General features: G+C 37.0%; 1 protein-coding gene across 3 annotated transcripts in view; it reads left to right on the forward strand.

Moving 5' to 3' along the window:
- LOC130675366 (transcriptional activator cubitus interruptus-like) overlaps positions 1–20,954 on the forward strand; it is a 73,139-nt gene that overhangs the window by 11,461 nt on the left and 40,724 nt on the right. For 2 of the 3 annotated variants that reach the window (XM_057480987.1, XM_057480989.1), the window contains exons 5-6: positions 5,601–5,661; positions 7,051–7,349. In XM_057480987.1, the coding sequence (XP_057336970.1) occupies positions 7,096–7,349 (254 nt within the window). In that variant the 5' untranslated portion in view covers positions 5,601–5,661; positions 7,051–7,095. Of the gene's footprint in view, positions 1–5,600; positions 5,662–6,288; positions 7,350–20,954 lie in introns of those variants that run through there. The other variant, XM_057480988.1, reaches the window with a different exon arrangement.

The raw sequence follows: 20,954 nt of genomic DNA on the forward strand, positions 1-20,954 counted from the left end.
GAAGATTATTAGGATATTAAAGAAGTAGAAATAGATAAAACAATAATGATTATTAAATCTTAACTATGTCGGATAAAGTCTTTTTCGCTGTCATTGCCGTCCGGTTGTCGTCTTTATTCTTTATCCACCAACGGCACCGCGTGGTATTCATTTTTCCCACGGTACTGGGTACTCTCGGCACCGGCAATAACGAATAACACTAACTGGACATATATCTTCGGCTATCTCTCCGGCTTGCCAGCTTGTTTTTGTCTCATTCCCAAAATCCCAGGCAACGAGCTACAAATTATCTCGTATAGTAAGCTAACGCACACCAGCGGTCAATAGTTAGATAAAAAAAAATATAAGTCTCAATAAAAACTAAAAAGAGAAATTTTAAGTCTATTTCTATTTCTATATAAATACATAAATATAAATATCTATATAATACTGATGCTGGTTTATTTTTCTTCGGCCGACTTATTATATATTTAAGTCCAGTGGAGTTTGTTGTATACATATACATACATATATATTTAATACAGGATGTTGAAGTCGATATATAGGAACAAGAGCTAGCACCCTGCGTGTCGGTCCAGGCGGCTCCTTTCCTACCTGATGAGCGGGAGGGCCAACGAGACCAGAGGATGACGGGGCGCACGCACGTCACGCCAACGGCGGCGGTTTCAACGGCAACGGCGGCGGCGGGTCCGATCCTCAGATGAGTAGAGAGCCTTCTACTCAGTAGATCTGACCTAGAGAGAAAGAGATGCAGCCACGGTTAATGAGCTTGGACCACGGGGGGGCTGAGAAATCGCGCTGCTCTTTGCTCACAGCCCTTTTCTCTCTCTCTCACTCTAGGCAACTGACTAACTCCCCAAACCCCTTGTAGTTATATTATAGCTATATTCATCAGAGTACAGTGAAACCTACTCCTCTATACATGCCCGTGCCACCCTCAGGGCCCGTTTGTTCCTTCGTTGTTCGGCGATGCCCTCCCGCTTACTCAAACCACTCATACACTTATATTTCTGGGAACCAACCACGCCTCGGGTTTCTCGGGCTCTTTTTGGGAAGGAAATAATGCAGTTCACATGCCAAAGTCAAGCTACAAATATACTTATTTACAACGCACACAATAATCTTTTAATTTATTTGGGTCTGTATTTTACACAGATTTTAACTTATTCAAATATACATATATTATAATGTATATAAATGTGATTAAGCAAGACATTAGTATGTGAGATGATAAATTATTAGGTTGGAGTGCTACTTGACATTAGGGAGATAACTAAATTTTTGGCAGAATCGCGGCAGATCAAAGCTGCTTTTAAAATTAGAGGACTAGGTAAAAAGCATCATCATCATCATCATCATCAGCGGCAGGACGACCGGGTGTAGAAGGATACGAATAAGATAACTGTTGAGTTTGAGAGTGGGGTTTATCTGACCAACAGGTACCAAGGTGGAAGGGTCCACGACGTCATTGGCTGCCCCACTCTAAACAAAGGGGAACAGCGATCGTGTTCGCGGATCCAAAGGGCCAGACTTACTCTCACGTCTTTCGATACGTGCATTAATGTTTCGCCAATAACATTACAAGTGAACACACATACATTTCTATATATATATATTTGTCTGTATGTATCAAATGTAAATGGTAAAAATAGCACAAGTCGGGACAAGAGCTCTCGATTATATTTTTTAGCGAGGCTGTTAGCATACTGGTGCTGTTTGTAATAAAAATCTTTGGCGTAGGCGAGTTAATTAGTTTTTGATGCCCGAAACCACTTATATTCTCTCCTACAGTGTCCTCAGCTTTAGACATTTTATTTAACTATATATTACTCGCTCGGGACCAGGTTGTGAAACACAAGATGTAGATGAGCTTGAGTGAGACATCGTATACGACAATATTGATGTCGGCGATTCGAAACGGTCGCCTTTTATCGGAGGACACTAGATAGAATAAGACAGAGAGAAAGCGAGTGCTGAGCTCTGTCTTCTCATTCTTTAAGCAGTAGAGATCCCATATACCTACAACTATATTAAATAGTATAGGACATATACATATAGACACAGATTGGACGTAACGAGCGGCGCGATGTTGCCGAGTTGGCTGTTAATATATAAATGTGTGGTGATGTGATGGGTACGTAAGTGTGTGCGAGGTTTTTTTCATTGACACCGGATTACATGGGAGAGAACTTCACCGTCTTCATCATCATCATCATCATCATCATGATCATCATAATCATAATGATAATAATAATCAGAAGCACCCAACAGCATCAGTAACCACTTTTTATTAACCTAGTGTGCACGCAATGCAATGCCAGACTGATTGGCCGCGTCTTCGCGGGAGTGCATGAGCTTTTTGTTCCCGCCATTTTCCAGTGAGTGCCGCTCTTGGATACTTCTGTTGCTGCTACTGCTGATGATGTTTGCACGTAAAATCATTTTATAACAGTGTTTGCAAGACTCATATATAATATATATATATATATTTTTTTTTTATATATATAATCGTATATAGAGAAGAAGGATTTTCGCTCGCTCAGTCACTCGTTATTATCTGTCTTTTTTCTCGCTCAGACTCTTTCATGTCTGGGATCTCAGGAGTTGGCTGAGAACCAGTTCGGGACACGGATAAATGAGTAGTAGACAAAGACAACGAGGACGGGAAGATGATGAAGAAGAGGAAAAAAGAGGAGAGATATCGTGGTCGCTGTCGTCGAGCGAAAGGTCTCGCGATGCGGTCCAATTAGGGCGCGGTCCATTTAGAAAGAAACATCCGGTGTGCTAAATGGGACTCGGGAGTCCCACGAATCTGGCAAACTGTCGTTTCGCGCGCTCTCATTGGTCATCATAAGCTTATGCCGCGTTATCTTCCCCGCACCCTTTACTCTGTAGCTCGTTCAACGGTAATTAGGTTGCTCAGCAAGACACTACAGCATCACAAGCTGACTTTATAACACACTGATGTCCCCACAACAGCGAACGCTCTCATCACTGTCTGCAGATGCGGGCAAAATGAGGCATGGGACGAAAATGAGACGAGGATGAGAGACTGCAGCCGACTCTTGTCTCAACTCTACACCGAAATCAGCAAAATAATGAGCCGAAGTAAAGGTGGACCCAAGTGTTTTATTGTCGGCAAAGTGAGAACGTGAGTGAGAAACGACTAAGTTATTTCTCATATTGACGACTCGAATGTGAGATGTGATTATTTCAGCAGACTTGGGTCTCCGAATGCTCTGGACCCTCAACTCAACTCAACTCAACTCAACTCAATACTAATGTAACCACATCAGAGACGATTGAGCATCACACAACCGTATCGTAAAAGGAACAAGAAAGAGAGAGAGAAAGAGAGGTGTGGCTGTCGACTCTTGTTTCTCTGGTTCTCGAGCAACAACACATAACACCGCAACGAGCCGACGGCCGCTAGTTAATGACTCTATATGCACTCTCTACTCCATTCGGGTCCCTCTCATTCGAGCGGCGTTGATTATTAGGTCCCAAAACCCGAACCAGACGATTATGGACACAAGGGCGCGTGTGAGACATTTCAGGAGAAAAGTGTGGGCGATTACGACTCTATTCCCAGTACCGCCTGTCTGATGACGGCTCACTAAAGACGACACACATATTTTCATTCATAATTACATTATTTTATTTATATCCAAACATAAATATTAATAAACATGATAGTACACTATTTATGTCTATACATATATATTCCTCGATGAAAAACTATATGTTTATTATTCCTCTTGTAAATATGTTTGTAGATGTGGTAGGTTGTCATTGCGGGAATGAAACGCAAGAAAAAAAAACGTTAAATTAATGATTTTACAACTAAACTGAAGTTATAAACCAGTTTGTTCGGACGGACAAACACATGTTGATAGTAAACCGATGCAGTTAAGTCGCTCTGCTCGGCAGGACCGCATATTTAAAACTTTTTGGCTTAACTTATTTAAAGAACATGATATGTAGTCACTGCTGCAGTGCTGCTGCTACGGCTGGTATTACCGCGGGTGCACCAGTACAGTGAGTACATGGACAGCAAAGCTTTGACAGCGTAATTCGATCCGCATTGTCTTACCCAAAAAGTTTACTTACGATTTCCGCTCTTTAACAAACGTCACGGGGAACCCGTGTCAACGCAACTGTTAAACAAGTGGTGATTATATACAGGCCCACACGTGTTCCTTGAAAAACTCAACAGTATACACAACAGACGCCGACTCCCGACGTCGTGTCGGCGGCCTAACGATACTTGAGGCCCGTGGAACTGCGAAAAACGGGAGGAGTTTCGTTGACAGAGGTTCAAGAAAAAGATTTCGAATTATTTTTTTTTACTTTACACTCTCTTTCGGCTTCTTTTAAAAACTCTTCCGGTTCTTTATTTTTTATTTTTATTTTCTGTTCAATTTCACGATTTATCGGCTGATTCCAAATTATTATAATTTTCAAAAAATTATCCTTCTTTAATTTATTTTATGGTATTTACTAAATTTCATAGGAAAAATTTATTTAAAAATTTAGAAAATGGGCAGAGCTATCCTTGTTGCACTTGCGCAGTAAATGGAAACTTTGTCCACGTTTTTCTCTTAAACAAATGAATATTTTTCAAAAATCAAAACGTAGACTGCTAGTTTATAGAGTAATGCATCGGGCCTCGTTCGTAGTTTTGCGTCTAGAGGTTTAGTTTGAGAGTAACGTTTGGACAAAAATTACTATAGACCCTCCTTAAGGGGTAACGGTAACCGATTTTCAATTCAATTTAATTTACGGACAAACATTAGAAACCTAAAATAGAGAGTCTTTAGCGTTTTTTAAAGCCTTAACAAAGAGCTAGAAATTTCGTATTTTCAAAAATTCTAATTCGTCTCCGAGAAAAATTGTTTTAAAATTCTCATTTACTCTACGAGTGCAACAAAGACAGTCCCGTTTATTTTTCTGAGTGTGAGAAAGAGGTCCGGTACCGTATCCCCTTAAACTAAGAAATTAGTGATAATTTAAATTGAAATTTCTTCTTAAATATTTATGAGCAGGATTTAAAAATAGAATGATCTTTTTGGAATTGAATTTTCTAGAAAAAATCTTAAAAACGGTCGACCCTACGGATCAAATTCTAAAACTTCCCTCTATTTTTGAGCTCTTGAAAAACATCATTATACTTTTTTCAAGCTCTTTGAAGCTCTAGAACTTAAAAACTCCATTTTCAAAAATCAAATTGAAAACAATGATTTCTCTTTTAAAAAAAATTAAAATTTCTTAGCGGGAAGTTAAAAAAAATATAAAATTTAAAAAAACAGCTTTGTTACTCTCCATTAAGTGTCACTACTGTGATGCCCTCACATGTCGTCAGTTCAAGGCCCGTTTTCGACAACACTAATACGTAGACATACAAAATTTCGGGTACATTGAAAAAAAAATAAATAGACTCCCTTATTGCCCAATCAGGTCACGGAAGTCGAAGTCAATCTTTGGCCTGCCGATGGTTACAATGGTGGTCGGCAACAAGAGTAATTTTTTATTTTAAAAGGATATTTTGACCACCGGAAGTAGCTGAGAGTACTAACAAGCTCCTTTTTTTCTTTTTACAGGAGCATTGGAATGTCACCCCTGCTATTTCCGGGCTTTGGATCTTGAAAGGAAATTTATCAGGTACATTGAATCATAATAATTTTTTATATTTCTACGAGCATCAGACGAGTTAGCGGATAATAGTTTCAATAATAGTTCGGTCATTGTACGGCAACCGTAGAGAAATAAATTTCAAAACTGAAATACAACAAACTGCTATTATAATAGTGAAACGTGACGTATAAATATACATATATATAAGAATAAGAATAGGACTATACATATATGAGAAGACAAGTAAAGCGGAGCTGGTTGTTGAAGGACGAAGAGAGCAATAATAGAAAGCCGGGGAAGTGAAGAAGAATCAGTGGGTGCTAGTTGAGTTGTCGAGCTGACACGCGTTCTCGTGGCAATTGTCCCCTCTCTCGTTACTCACTCATCACCTCTTTCAGTCTCTCTCTCTTGCTCTCGTTACTCAATTCCTCCTCGATTCCCCACCAGCGTTCTCCCTCCAGGTCTCCGGTCCTCTTCTTCAGCCTCCACAGAGCCGAGAGCTGCAGAGTTCGCACTGGCGGTAACAGACTGAACCAACAACTTTGAACCTAATCGAGAAGAACCAAGAGCTGAGCCTGAGCCCAATACCACTCGAGTACAGTCGAGCAGGAGAGGAGCAGAGCAAAGCTGCTTTTTACCCGGGTCGTTTTACTCTCTCGCTCTTATTTAGAATTTTCCGTTCTCCCAACATAACAGCGCCTCCACTCCACAACTAAACTCTACTCGGTAACTCGGTAACTTGGTGGTGTATCGTACAGTACCTACTCTCTACTCTGTCGTACGCCCACTGGTGCACGAGCAAGAACACGACCAGCAAACGCACGCCTCGCCGTATTATATAGTACTACTATACTCCATCTCCGGTCTTCGTGTATTCTGTATTGCTTACTGTCCTCCTCACTCTCACACAACTCACGACACCGTGTGCTGCTGGCAACCCCTCCGTCTTCTTGGACTACTCAGTACCACCATACCCGTCAGAGGATAAACACCGTGACACTCGCTCAATTCAAACTCCACTTTGTTTTGTCTTTATAAATAAATATATACATATACATATATTTTTTGGTCTATATCCATGTCGTGTTAGAGACATTGAAGAAATAACAAAATAATTATTCAAATAAATAATTTATTTAAACCGCGTCTCCGTCGGCAAAGTTTGAATTAGTGGCGGGATTTTTGAAATTTTTGAAAATGTGATAAAGTGTAGGTGAATAATTAGTGCAAATAATTTATGATGATGGATAATTGGATTACGAGATAAAAATAGTGACTTTTTGGACTGTTTTAAATTTCGGAGTTTATTTAAAAATAAAAATATTTAAATTCTATAAACATTTAAGTAGTGTTGGATATCATTTTAAATAAATAATGTTGAATAAACAGAGGGACAATTCTTGACTATTGTTGAAGGAGTCTGGTATCTGGAGTTGTGATAACTTTTGGAGTAAGTACAAGATGCCGGAGAAGGAGGTGGCTTACCACCAGGAGACATTTTCCCTGTTGCCGCCTGCACCTCCGCCGCACCACCCCCACTCGGCATTTCATGCGGCCTTTCACCCTCATCCTCATCATGGGCCGCCTCCGCCGCCGTTTCATCCGCACCATGGACCGCCCCCGCCACCCCATCCGGCAGTCACCGTAGCATGGGAACATCACGCGGCCGCGGCTGCTGCCGCAAGGGCTGCCTTCCACGCTCCGCCGCCTCATCCGTAAGTACTCTTATTTTTAATAAAAATAATTATTGAAAATAGATATAATTGATGTCAGTTGGGCCATGAAATATCATGAAGAAAGTCTGGCAAAAAAATTTAATGTTTGACTTTACATGTCTGCTCAATTAAATGGATTACGGGATAAAGAATCGGTGATTTAGGGATTTTAGTAGACGGTATAAGTTTAAATGCGTTAGCGGATCTTAAATTGTAGAACGACGTGTAAACTCGTCGTTATAACGGCGATTTAGTTACTGAAAAGACACACGATGTCTTGGTGTTAATTCATAGGGACATATTTACTGAGAAAGAACAAGAGCAAGACCAACACTGAGACTAACACCGAGATCAAGACGAAGATGAGCTGAGAATGAGGAGAAGATGGCTCGTGTAAAACGTCGTAAAATCACCTCGAGTTATTGCTGCAACCGTCGGAATTCCTGTCGGTGGCTACCAAGGGGTAAATTTATTTGCTCCACTAATATAACTTACACTGGGAAAATTTCCGGCGCCGAGTTTCGGGTGCTAAGAAAAACAACCGGATAATTTATAAAGCCCCGAGATCACAAACCAGCGGGGCGTTACTGTTACACATTTCTTTATCTTTTTGTTTCACTTATTTTGGGTGATAGTTGCATGAGGAATCGAGATCGAGAAGGAATAAAATACGCGGTGGGATCGGCGCAGCGACGGGACTGAACCTCGTGTAATTCCGACTCGCGGTATCGATACTTTATTTTTACTCCAAACTAAAACGCGGCTTTATCTACTCGAACTTGCGCTGACTGCTTACTTTTTATTTAAAACACTTTTATTTATTACGTCAAGATATTTTTGCCTAGCGAGTGTAGACCAGAGTGTAGAGCGCAGAGTATTTTAGTTCTCACGGGACTCAGATACTCGGAAGTCATTTGATTTTCATTAAAACATTTATATTTAACCGTTTGAAATGAATTAAAAGAACGTGTCTTGTCCTGGTGGTTGAGCTGAAAATAATGGAGTAGGAATAAAAATAATTATTGACACTCAACATTCGTCCCCAGTTGATGCAAGTTATAATACACACCGTGGGTGTAAGTTTGCTCGTAAAACCAACAAGATATACATCTTATAAAGGGAATTCCCTTTTATTTACTCCTTGTACTCTGGTACATACGTATACATATGTCCCTCCATCTCCATGAATATCTTTATTGCGCAAATATATGTACAGCACATACATACATTATATTTGTTGAGCCGTAAAACTGGCGTTGCACTGGATCTTGGTTTCTTGGACAAGATGAAGGACCGACTATGCGGGTTCTCTTCCAGTTCATCGAACGCCTCCTTATCCGACGGGAAATCCGTATCAAATATTTTATTTTCATTTTTATTCTTATCCTCTTATGTTGATATACATATATATATATATTTATACATACATACATACATAACAACACAATGCAACACAATGGCTCAGCTCAATATGTTGTGTACCTTCCACCTCATTCTCAATACCACTCTCAGCCCGATCATTTATTTCAATCTCATTAAAAAAATAAAATATAACGCTCGGCAAAAAATACATATATATAAACATCTTACATTTGAAAATACATTTCGTGAATAGAAATATGATAGGTCAATTTTTCAACCGTAAGGATGAATTCGTTGCCGGGCATTGAATAACTGACCGAAGAACAACTGCGTGAAAGGGCTTTCTTTGCCAACATAACACGCGTTAAATAAATATAAAAAGATAATATAAAATATATATATGTATGTATATGTGCACATATATGGGTATAAAGTAAATAGAGATGATATTTAATGTTCCGGGATCGCGATATCGAGCGGAGAATCGTGGAGAGCTACTGTACCCGGTCAATCTTTTGTTGCTTCTTCTTTAGCTCGTGATATCATCGGTCTCTCACCTTCCACTTTATTCCACTGTGGAATAGAAAGCTCACAGTATCTTCTCAGTAACATAGTATCCCCGCATATAAATATATATACATAAATATGTAGATAGATGTATGTGCATGAAGCGTAACAAGTTTAGCAGTCGCGGTGTTGGTTCTTTCGCGTTTGCTGGTCTTTAGTTTGGGCCTTAACTTGTCTTGTAGTTGGGTACCGTGGAATGGAGTAAATACTGCAAGACTTATAAAATGTTGTTACGAACTACGGAGTCTCCAGAGTACGGCATGGACGGCGATACGATCCTTGGCGTGCGATTTATCATCAGTCCACCGCGTCCATTGATAAATTCCACGCATTCATAACGTATACGGCACGACGTTAAAAGAGAAACTCTAAAAGAGAGTGAGAATTAAATAAAGAGAGAAGTAATAACGTTTGCGCTCGCAGTCTGTAACTTCATAGCTTACATATATATTTATATTTATTTATGCGCGTATGGATGTGTGTGTGAATATTTGTACATGTATTTATTGTTGAATAAGACACGCGATACTCTGAGGAATGATACGTCGCGATATACAATGACGTGACCTGAGTTGTATCGATGCGCGAGAAATGACTTGAGAAACACCGGCCTTTGTGTTTGTAAATACGCTTAAAAAAACTATGGCTCCATTCAATTATCTCCTCATTAATCTCGAGACAATCAAGCATTCTCGAGTAGTTATGGCGTGATATATAATTAAATATTGGCTTATCTCAAAGAGTGTTTGTTGAGTCGAATAGTTTGAATGTTTAACATTTTATTTATTTTTTCGTTCAGTTATAAAATATATAGATATATAAGTCCCGGTGTTTATTTCTGGGAAGAAAAAGTACAGAGAGAAGAGAGGCGATGGGCGACCTCGATTATTATTTCGTAAAATAAAAATCCCCTGGCGTTTATTTTAGGATTTGAATTAACAAGAGATCGCACTTTTTTCTCTTTTAATTTAACAAAACGTCTCGTGATCTAATTACTTAAGTGAGACAATTAACCGATGGTACACGCTGATAAACTTGATTTTAAATCATCCCTAGGGGTGAATTAAAATGTCGGAGAAATTCAGACGCGTGCACGCGCTTAATGTTAAAACGTGTTATGCTCACCCTACTACTTAATCTCTGTACCTTGGGTTATATTAAATATACATATATACATATACATTTGATATAAACGCAAAAGGATATCCTCGAGGACTTTATTCTCAGAAAGTTACGGTGCTTTAGTTGGACCAAGTCGTTTTGCTGCGTGTACTCTTGTCATCTTCTGTGTGATTCATGTTGACAAGAAATATATACACATATATACATATATATAATTTTATATGTATATTCAGTTTAAAGTAAAAGAGCAAACCCAAAAGGAAACAGGATAGTTTGTCGACTTTTCTCTTTAAATTTCTTGAGAAATGTGCCAGCCATGTGGTACTTATTGTCTCATATATATATATATATATATATACACATATATATATTTTTTTTTATTTTTCAAGTATTTAGTCAGGCTACCAGTATAAACTTCCAAACCGTTTTTTACTTTAGTTTCATTTTAAAAAGATAACAAAAAAAAAAAAAAGAAAAAAAAGTTTTAATGGGTTGATAATTAAAGTGCATTAATTGGATAGTGGAGATATGCAATGAGAGTTTAAACGAGTGGAGTAGATGAAATAAAAATTAAAAAGTGTATCCGTGAGTGAGGGTAGTGGCTGTGTATGTTGAGAGAGTTCACATCACATAAAATCTCATAATGCCAGTTGTCCAAACAAACGTACGTTGGCAGTTGTTATGGCGTCTGGAATTTACCACTCAAGAATATCTTAGGCAGGACAGAACCAGCAGCCTAAAGACTGGGTGATTCAGATGGAATCACTGCATCCGCTATCATCATGATTGCGTCTTTAAATTTCTTACTCTTCCCTTACGCTCCATTACTGTGTACTATACAGTAGATTCTACGTACATTGCTGTGTACCACCAACACAGAGATCCTTCTTGATGAACATGCGGACCAACAAGTCGAAACGTCTTCATGAAGCTGAATTGCCTCATGAGTAATTGGAACATGAGCGACCAAAAAGTTTTAATGAACATTCTCGGTTATTTTTTTATTTTATTTCAATTTCTCAACTTACATTTAGTTTCTTTCTTTCTTTCTTAAACTTTGTTTTATTTTTTTTTAAAAAACCGCCGCCGAGTTCTTTACTCATCTCGCGCAATCGTAAAGATAACTACTCCATTAGTACTGGGTAAAAAGCATCCGCGTATAAAATTTTCGATTTTAAAATAGCACATACCTCCATTTACATATATATATTTATTATTAGCATTATTATTATTTGAAAGTTTAAAATTTATTCACTGTCAATAGCTTAATGACAGTTAGCTGACGGAAGTGATGAAATAAAAATTTTACGATTATTTTAATTATTTTTTTATTTTTTTAACACATAATATTTTTTTACAATCTGTTATAAAGACATTTTAATACTTAACATCCATTGCCAAATATTTCATCTCGGTAATTTTAATAAATATTTAATCCAAGTCAATGTCCGATTATATTTAAAAAAAAAATTAGAAGCTTTCATAAAAAATAAAATATAAATTGAGAGTCTTAGAGAGAGTTTTAGCAAAGTGAATACGCTTATACTTACAAACACACACACACACACCCTTACACGATCACAATAATAAAAGAACTCTGAATAAAGAATACGAAGCGTATCTGGGATGCTTTTGCCGCACGGTTGGGCGTGCATCCGATTATCTTTTGGTAACTCAATCTCTCCTCTTCGAACCACTTCACCGGTGGGTTCTCCCTCTCTTACCTTCTATAAATGACTCTATCCCTTTTTTAGGACTACCCAGCATCAAAAATAAAAATCCCATCGATTCCTCCCCCATCCTCCGCTTATGTATGTACTACAATCTTAAAACTCTTAGCTTTATTATTTATAGCCAAATAAAAAGCATTGCTGTCGATGTAAATTAAAATTATTGCACAAAAGTACTTGTAACTTGTAGTGCGTATCTCAAGTATTCTTATGTACCTTTAAAATACATATACACACATGTTGCGAGCGTACATTCATACTTCAATAAATATGTATAGATATATAGATATATATACGGTGTCAAGTAAGACACAACATTCGAGCCCATCTCCCAGCAGGAGACGACGTCTTCATGTCTTTTTTTTCCACTCTTCTTCTTGTCAGGTGCGAGAACCCGATCGCAATAAGCCCGAAGAACAAGACGAGGATGAGGAAGAATATATAACTCGCGGCTTCTTTACTACTCTCATGTGATTATCCTGTTGGCAACTTTTCTCTACTCTCACTTATGCTCATTACCATTATCATTATCATTATTATTATACTTACATTAACTACATATCAGTGGACGATGATTTTATTAGCATAAATCACTATCAACTCATCGATTTATCAAACGTAAATATAAATAGACATAAATTTACTTTGAACTTTATTCTGCAGAATTATCCTCGGGTATGCGCTGTACGGTGTAGATACTTATATTTTATACAACTAAATAAACCAGACATTGAGACATACAATCGCGGATATATATTTTTAAAATCGTATCCCAGCAAAAGTTGACCTGTAGCCTCGCGTCCACGATTCGACGACGATCAACTTTGCAAACGGAGTAGCGCACGAAGGTACGCCGTGAACTGGGCACGACCATGCATCATCCAGCCCAGACAAAACTCTCTCTCGATATTATTTTATCCGACGAAACAAATCCTATTGGCTGCCCAACTTCAATTCTATATCATCTCTTTGCACATTTATTTTGTTATTTTATCTTATTTAAACTTCTTCATGCCCGATCTTTGATGTACGGCCATACATGTTGGCCTCTTTAGTCCCCAGTGTGCCCACAACGCGCCGCCTCTGTCGTCTTTTTCTGGGCCTCGTGCATCCAGGCCCTACACGTTCGGTCTTTACACTTGACCTCTCACCAACTTCTCCAGCAAAGCTCCTCGACTTCGATATATCGAAGTTGCTTGCAAATGTTGCACCCAAAACGTTACTTTTCCTTCAAAGTATTCCAGCAACGCCGCATTAATAACTCGAGCACTTAAATGCAGCTCAACTTGCAGTAAAATTTATTTAGTAAAATCTCAGTAACGTTTAACGTTAATGGTAATCCAGTCGTAACTTTGTTTACTCGAGTCCTCGGTACCTCTAGTCTACTCGGTGAAATTGAGTATGTAAGGGGATGTAAATAAAAGTAATTGTGTTTGTGGCCTTAGACCTCTCTTAAGAATACAGAGTACAGAGTATATATGTAATAACGCAAGTAAGAAAGACTATGGGAAATAAAAAATAGTGAATATAACAGACCAATAATGGTTTTTCTGACGGCTTTACTCTCTCGTCTGTGGGTATTAAAGCTACGAAAATAAAAAAAAATAAGTTAAAAATCATACGGTGGATAAGATCTCTGGTATTCTCTTCCTCAGCTAGTGGACGCCGCTGTTCAAGGATAATTTAGTAATTACGGCCAGATGCTTGCCCCACGGGCAAATTTCACTGTCTCTCTCTCTCTCCATCTTTATCCCTTGCCTATTTCTTCTTAATTCCTTTCTTCCACACAACTCTATACTCTCTCGCTGACTGGTGATGATGCTGCCGCTTCTATTCCGCTGGTATATAATATACACAGTTTGTAGGATGGTGTAATCGGTGGTGATTCCGCGTCTCATCTTCACATCGCCTTTTACTTTAACAACTAATCTATCCAACTCTATCCTTTAACTCGTACATCCATTCCTTCCTTATTTCCTTCATCTCAGAAAACATATGCTTCATGAGCACACCGACACGTGTTAGTTTAAACCATGATAAATTGTCGACAAACGAGGGTGTTCCTAAACTTAAATAAGTAGTTATGAAAGTCATTTTATAATTTACAACATCAACATTTTTTTTTTTTTATTCCAATTACATTTTTTACAAAAGTATAATTTGAATAAATTATAAAACTTGAGCTGTGAATCGGGAGTTAACGAATCAAAGGATGGCTTAATGCTCCAAATGAAATTGAAATATTTAAGTGTAACAAATTTTACCTGCCGTCTCAAATCGGTAGAGCAGCTTTATCAGACGGCAGCGGCTGAGGATTACGGAAGATTTCACATGACACGGCGTAGTAGCAGAGATGAGTAGGATACGGAATAAGGCTGAGTAATATAAAGACGCGTTTATATATATATATATATGTATATACGGAGAGCAAACAGAAACCAGGCGTGGTTGGGCATTAGCATTAACGCGAGCGAGCGAGGGCATTAATCAGGATTAAACGGGCTGACTCGTCGCGCCGCGGCCAGCAGCACACTTGAGACCAAAGACCAACAGCATCCTTAAACTCAAACTCAAACCAGCACACATTTTAGTTTAAGTGAAAGAGATTTTCGGTACGCCGAACACCTCCAAAACTTGTACTACTTTTTTATCTCTATTCTCCCGGTTGGTTACGTCTTTTATTTTCATTTACTTTTTTATTCTTGTTCTTTCGCTCTCGCAAGAGATGACTCGGACGTTCATTTGTCAAACTAAACCATCGTCCGCCACGAGATCCTTTCATCAGAATCGTTGCTTTAAGTCTTCAAAGAATCAAACAGCGACAGCCAACATGGATTATAAGAGTTTGCATAATTTTATAGTCGGAAAAAAATTTTTTTTTCAAATGAAAGATTAATGATATGTAAGATAATTGCGTGTGATTTAAATGTTTTTATTTTTAAAAAAACATTTTTTTTTTTTAAATTTTACTTGTATTTTTTCGTGACAACTGTCGGTAGTTCGGGTTACCAATGATTGATGTTAAAAAATAAAATTAACGATGACACCATCATCGGTTTCTGTGTATTCTCATCATCAGTGTAATCATGATCGTCGTTATTTAATCACACATTGCCAGACAAATTCAATGCGAGCACTGTTATATTAGTGGTTTCTATTCATTTATAAGTATAACCCATCAAGCGGGCAACGAGCATCGTAGAGAGCTCGTGAGTTCATTGATATCACTCAATTAATAAATATAAATAATTCCCTCTCGTGATACTGCTCAGCGTCTCTGCATCATGGCTCTGTACATCTGCTTTGGAATCTTAATTCGCGCTATTGATTTCACATAAATATTAATAGCGAATTCCCGCGTTATTTATTTATTAAAAAGTAAACTCAATACCTCGGTACACACAAAAAAAAAATTCTCGACTGGAGGTAAATATTCTTGATTCAAGAAAATTTTTTTGGAGACCTAAATTTTCTCAGATAAAGTAGAAATCTTCTCCGACCAAAAAGAATTCTCTTGGCTCAAGAAAATCTTGACTTGGTTCCCGAAAACGTTTGTCTTAAAAAATATTTTCTTGACTCAAGATATCTGTTTTTTCTGTGTACACTGTATTATATCGGTGTCGAGCAGAGTGAGTTGTTAATAAAAATAAAGGACTGATGAAAAAATGAGACGGAGGATAATAAGAGCGACGTGTTGAGAGTAAGAAATATTTAACGAGTAACGATAATTTCTCGCGCATTTTACCCCAGGGAGCCAAACAATTACCGTAAGTCGTTGACAGCCCGCAGAGTGAGAGCTGAGAATCACTCTCGAGAGACTGATGTATAAGAAGTAAAGATGAGTCGGATTGGAACCTGCTGCCTACCGAGAGTATTGAGAAGAACCGAGGACTTGAGACTTAAACCACCTTGCCGGCACCTCGAAACGCATAAAGCAAATATGGCGGCCATCAATCGCGTCTCGAGAGCCTCGATGAAGACTACCTCCACGGGGTGTCTATTAATTTTCTTTCCACTTCCTCTTGCCACTCCAGTCGTTGTTCATTATATCATTACTTCATATTCCCAGGCCTTAATCTCTCTGTCTTCAAAAAATTATTATTTTTTTTTTTTTTGAAAAAAAAAATAATAAATAAATAAACTTTTCTTCCCAGTAGTTTTGGAACTCAATCTCGGGGTTTCTGATTAAAAAATATTTTGTTTTTATTTTTATTTTTTGTTATTCACTTCTTCTCTCTATTTTGACTGTTACATCCGCAATAATATTCCGTGGTGTAGCCGCGTGGCGCATTTATCTCACGGAATAAATCGTCGGTGATATTTTACCGTCGAAAGTCGACGCCTGGCTCCGGTTACGCTCCCCCGTACGATATTTCATTTGCATTGCTTTGCCTTTTGCCCGTTATTTATTTTTAATATTATATTAATATAATACAATATTTTATATTTTATTTCACTTACACTATAAACATTTTGTTTTATATACGAACAATACCATCAATAACAAACTTTTATTTCAAATAACCAGCCAATTAAAACTTCAAACTTCATATATATTTTACTTTAATACTTCAAAGTACCCATAATTTGACAAAAATTATCATTAAAGACTAAAAAAAAATATATATATTTTTTTTTTATCTTCTCAATATATTTATTTTTACCTGCTCAATTAAAATATTTACTTTTTTATTCGATAATAATTTTTTTTCCTAAATAAAAAATAAATTATTCAACATTTATGAGCAGTTAAAATTGAGCAGAAAAATATTTTAAAATATCAGGGTGTGACGATCATCAAAAAAATATAAAAAAAAATTATTTGCGACACTTAAAACGTTCCAATTATACATACAAATATATTTATACGTATATATATATATATTTATAAGCTTAAAACGACATCAAAATCCCTGAATCCACAGAACAGGTTCTCGGGTGGAATGTACACATAATTTCCCGCGTTGATGCCAATAAAAGGAGCGAGTACAATTTTATAAGCGTGCCTTTTTAGCGCCTCCTTCTTCACAGCATGACACACGTACACACGCACGTAATGTCTACACGGAGAAAAATGTTGGTTCAAAACCTACTAATTTTCATTATGCTGTCGACGAAACTTGAAACAGTAAGGGAAGCATCCACAAAATTATTATGCTCATACGAAAAATTATTATGCTGTATCATAATACTTACTACGCGCGAGACACTTGTCGATAAGATTTAATAAAAATTACTTCCATACATTATAATAATTGTGATGCGGCATAATAATTTTTCATAAGAGCATAATAATTTTGTGGATGCTTCCCTTACTGTTTCAAGTTTCGTCGACAGCATAATAAAAATTAGTAGGTTTTGAACCAACATTTTTCTCCGTGTATACGCACATTGACATAAACACAAGCATAACTTTAACAAAACAGTACAACGCAGAATGCATCGCACACATAATCCAGCCTCCCTTTAGCCGTAGACTTTTACGCGGTCGGTGTGCACGGCTATTCACACTCACTGTACGAGCATTAACGTCGCGAGTTTAATTCCATCCGGCCCTCGTACTCTTAGAACTACACCATAAGCACTCCAGGTATAACCGGGAATCCCACGAGTTTATGGCATCTCCATACTCTTTTATTGAACGACTTGAACGGTCTAATGGCGCTGCGTATCCAGATCCCGATTAGGATTTTCAAGATATCTTAGCGTGTTACGCGTTTATGTTACGTCGTATTTTACGTTTAATTAAAATAATTATTTTTAACAAACTTCTTCTGATGATTATAAACTTCCACGACATTAAAGAAAAAAAAAAGACAAATTTCATTCCGCAAAAAATATTAATTAGACCAGAGGATTTTTCGAAAATTAGTTATTTCGTACTAACAATCTTATTAGTCGATAAAATAAATTAGTGTATAATAAAGACGCATTTCGCGGCAAGCAACAAAGTAACTGACGGTCTTTGATCCTTGATACACTCGTTCTCGTCTCGCGATACACAAGATCAGCCAATTCCATATCAGTCAACTCTTCTTTCTCTTAATACGTCGTGTCGTTTCATTCCCGTGTCCGCGAGGCATTCGAGGTATTTTTTAACCGGTCCCCAGCAATACAACTCCACAGTATGTAATTTCTTACGGAAAAATCTTAATTTACTTTTATCTACAGCGCAAAACAATACTCAGGAAAATATTTAAATCCATTATTTACAACAAATTAACAAGCTACAAATAATCGGATATATATTATTTGCTAAATATGAGTTACGGCTCAACATTATAGCCGGATTGTAACGATCATAAGTAACGTATATTTAAACCCAGTGGAGCGAGAGAGAAAGTATGATTGGATAATGCTTATAGGGCTTATTATACCCCAGTACGGAACAATATAAATGTGTTCACTTGCCTCTTATCTATACTATACTACTATATATATATATATATGTGTGTATATATCAAATAGTCTCTCATATTATACATTATTAGAGAGCTTCTAACAACCCACAATAACACAACAACATCAACAAACCCAAAGTGGTACAAAGGAGCGAGCGGCGACGATAAAGTTGCAGATGAATTATTGAACGCGAGCGTTGATCAAAAGCCGCCGCGAAATCCGCGACAGCCAACAGTCTCAAGGCGCGTGCACACCAACTTACCCTATCTATCTTTACCATTTTTAAACCATCCCATCATTACAGAAATACTTCAAATCCAAAATTAAAACCTATCAATTTACTCAAAAAAAAAAATGACTCGGTACACAGAAAAAAAATATTAGTAAATATTACTGAGATTCTCGTCAAGCGCCTAGACCGAATCTCAGCAAATATTATGGAGTATAACGTAAGAAATTAATAACAGATGCATTTTTTTGACAAGTGTCTTGTAGTTTTTTAAGGTTTAAATATTAATTTTAAATAGTCAAGCAGTATAGGGGAGGGAGGGGCAAAAGGGAGTACTTAAGAAATACCAAGTTTTCGAGGACTCAAATACGCTAAATCTTTTCTTTTTAACGATATTCAAAGTAAATAGAAGAAATTTTCAGTTACCGTTGAAAAAAAAAATTTTTCATTTCTGCGGGCAAAGTGGGGTACCCCCTAAAAAAAGTAAAAAAAAAAATTTTCTGGATTTTAAATGAATTTGATTAAGTTGAATTTTTTTGTAAGTAATTTACATGAAGAAAAATAATATTTTACATGTTTAGTGGCGACGAAAGAAGAAAACAAATTTTTATTAGTTTTTATTATAAAACAAACGTCATTAATATTTTTCAACTGACAATTGATTTTTGAAAAAGTGTACAAAAAAAAATTCAAAGTAACGCTGAATTATATTTACAGAAGTGATTTTGGAATGTTTAAAAACCGTTTAAAATATAAAATTTTTTTTTATCAAATTTTGGGAGTACCCCCTTTTGCCTTCCCCCCCCCCCCTTCCCCTATTTCAACGGTTAACTGTTAATTATAGCAGTTCTAACATTAAAATCATAATTTTACTGATTGAAACGACATTAGTTATTGAACATAACATAAATAATTACGAGTTGAACTACAATTATTGTCAATAATTTTTTTCCGTGTAATGAACAAACAAAGAAAATTATCAAACAATGACAAGTAGATGAGCGGTGTAGAAAAAATATATATATTTATTTAACCGTGATTGTTCATTTTATTAAAGTCTTTTTGCGTAGGATAATTGCGGCGGGTTATTTTAAATGAAAAAAGGCTAGGAGAGTTAGCAGCGGGATCGTGACGGGCTTAACGATCATAATCGTTGCAGTACACCGAGTGTATGTACAAGTGAGGGAGAAAAATACGGGTAGAATGAAAGACCCCTCTTAAGCTATTTCCCCTCGTCACTCAGCACCGGCAACAGGTGGCGGCATTACCCGCGCCACCGGCAATCGTTTGCTCTCGAGAGCTCTACTGCTTCATCTCTTTTCTTTCTTCTTTTCTCTCTCACTCTCTCCATATATATCTATATCTATATATATTTATTTTTCTCTACTCTTTATCACGGAGCAGAGCGTTGTTAACGCACTTAACTTCTCTCATGGAGATCTCGTTTTCATTTTCCCCGTCTTGTATTTTATTATTTTTTTAAAATTCATTTCTTCTATCCTTTTTTGCACCTTATGAGTTAGTCAAGTGCACGTCCGACAGGTGTTGCAATAATATCCTTTATATTTATTCAACAATTAACTTTTTGTTGTGGAGTAAAAACACACGACACTAATGTGTAATTGTCGGCAAAACATATATACTTTTATTCACTCATCTTTTTAATTTATTTATTATTTTATATTTTTGTTTTCCATTTCTTAAATAAATAAATACTCAATTAAGTATTTAAAAATGTCCACTTGATGTTTTTGATGGCTGATAAAAAAGGGAAAATTAAAAGTTAAAATTTTTTCGTCGAGTCATGCGTCAATTATTTATGAAATGTCTTGAGTTGTCTGTTAATTAAGCGGCGAACGAAACAATCGAGGTGCCCAAGCGCTAGTGTCCCCCTTGTGGTCGTGAACAAGAAGATGGAGTATAAGATGAAGAAGAAGATGAAGAATAAAAATAAAAAAGGAATATGGACAAGACGAAAATGAAGATTAAAAAAAATAAATATACAAAAATTTTAAATAAAGAAAAAGTAGACAGAGCGAGAATCTCGATGGTTCGCTCCGGGGGTTCGACGCCCCTCGACTCCCTCACCCAGACTTTTTTCGTCTCACTACCCCCGCCCGCTCATCTCTTGTATTGGCTGCTTTTTCGAGAGTCACTCGATGATTATTAATCACATATCTCTTCTCCCCACGG

This window comes from Microplitis mediator, chromosome 10 (genome assembly GCF_029852145.1).
Source record: "Microplitis mediator isolate UGA2020A chromosome 10, iyMicMedi2.1, whole genome shotgun sequence".
NCBI lineage: Eukaryota > Metazoa > Arthropoda > Insecta > Hymenoptera > Braconidae > Microplitis > Microplitis mediator.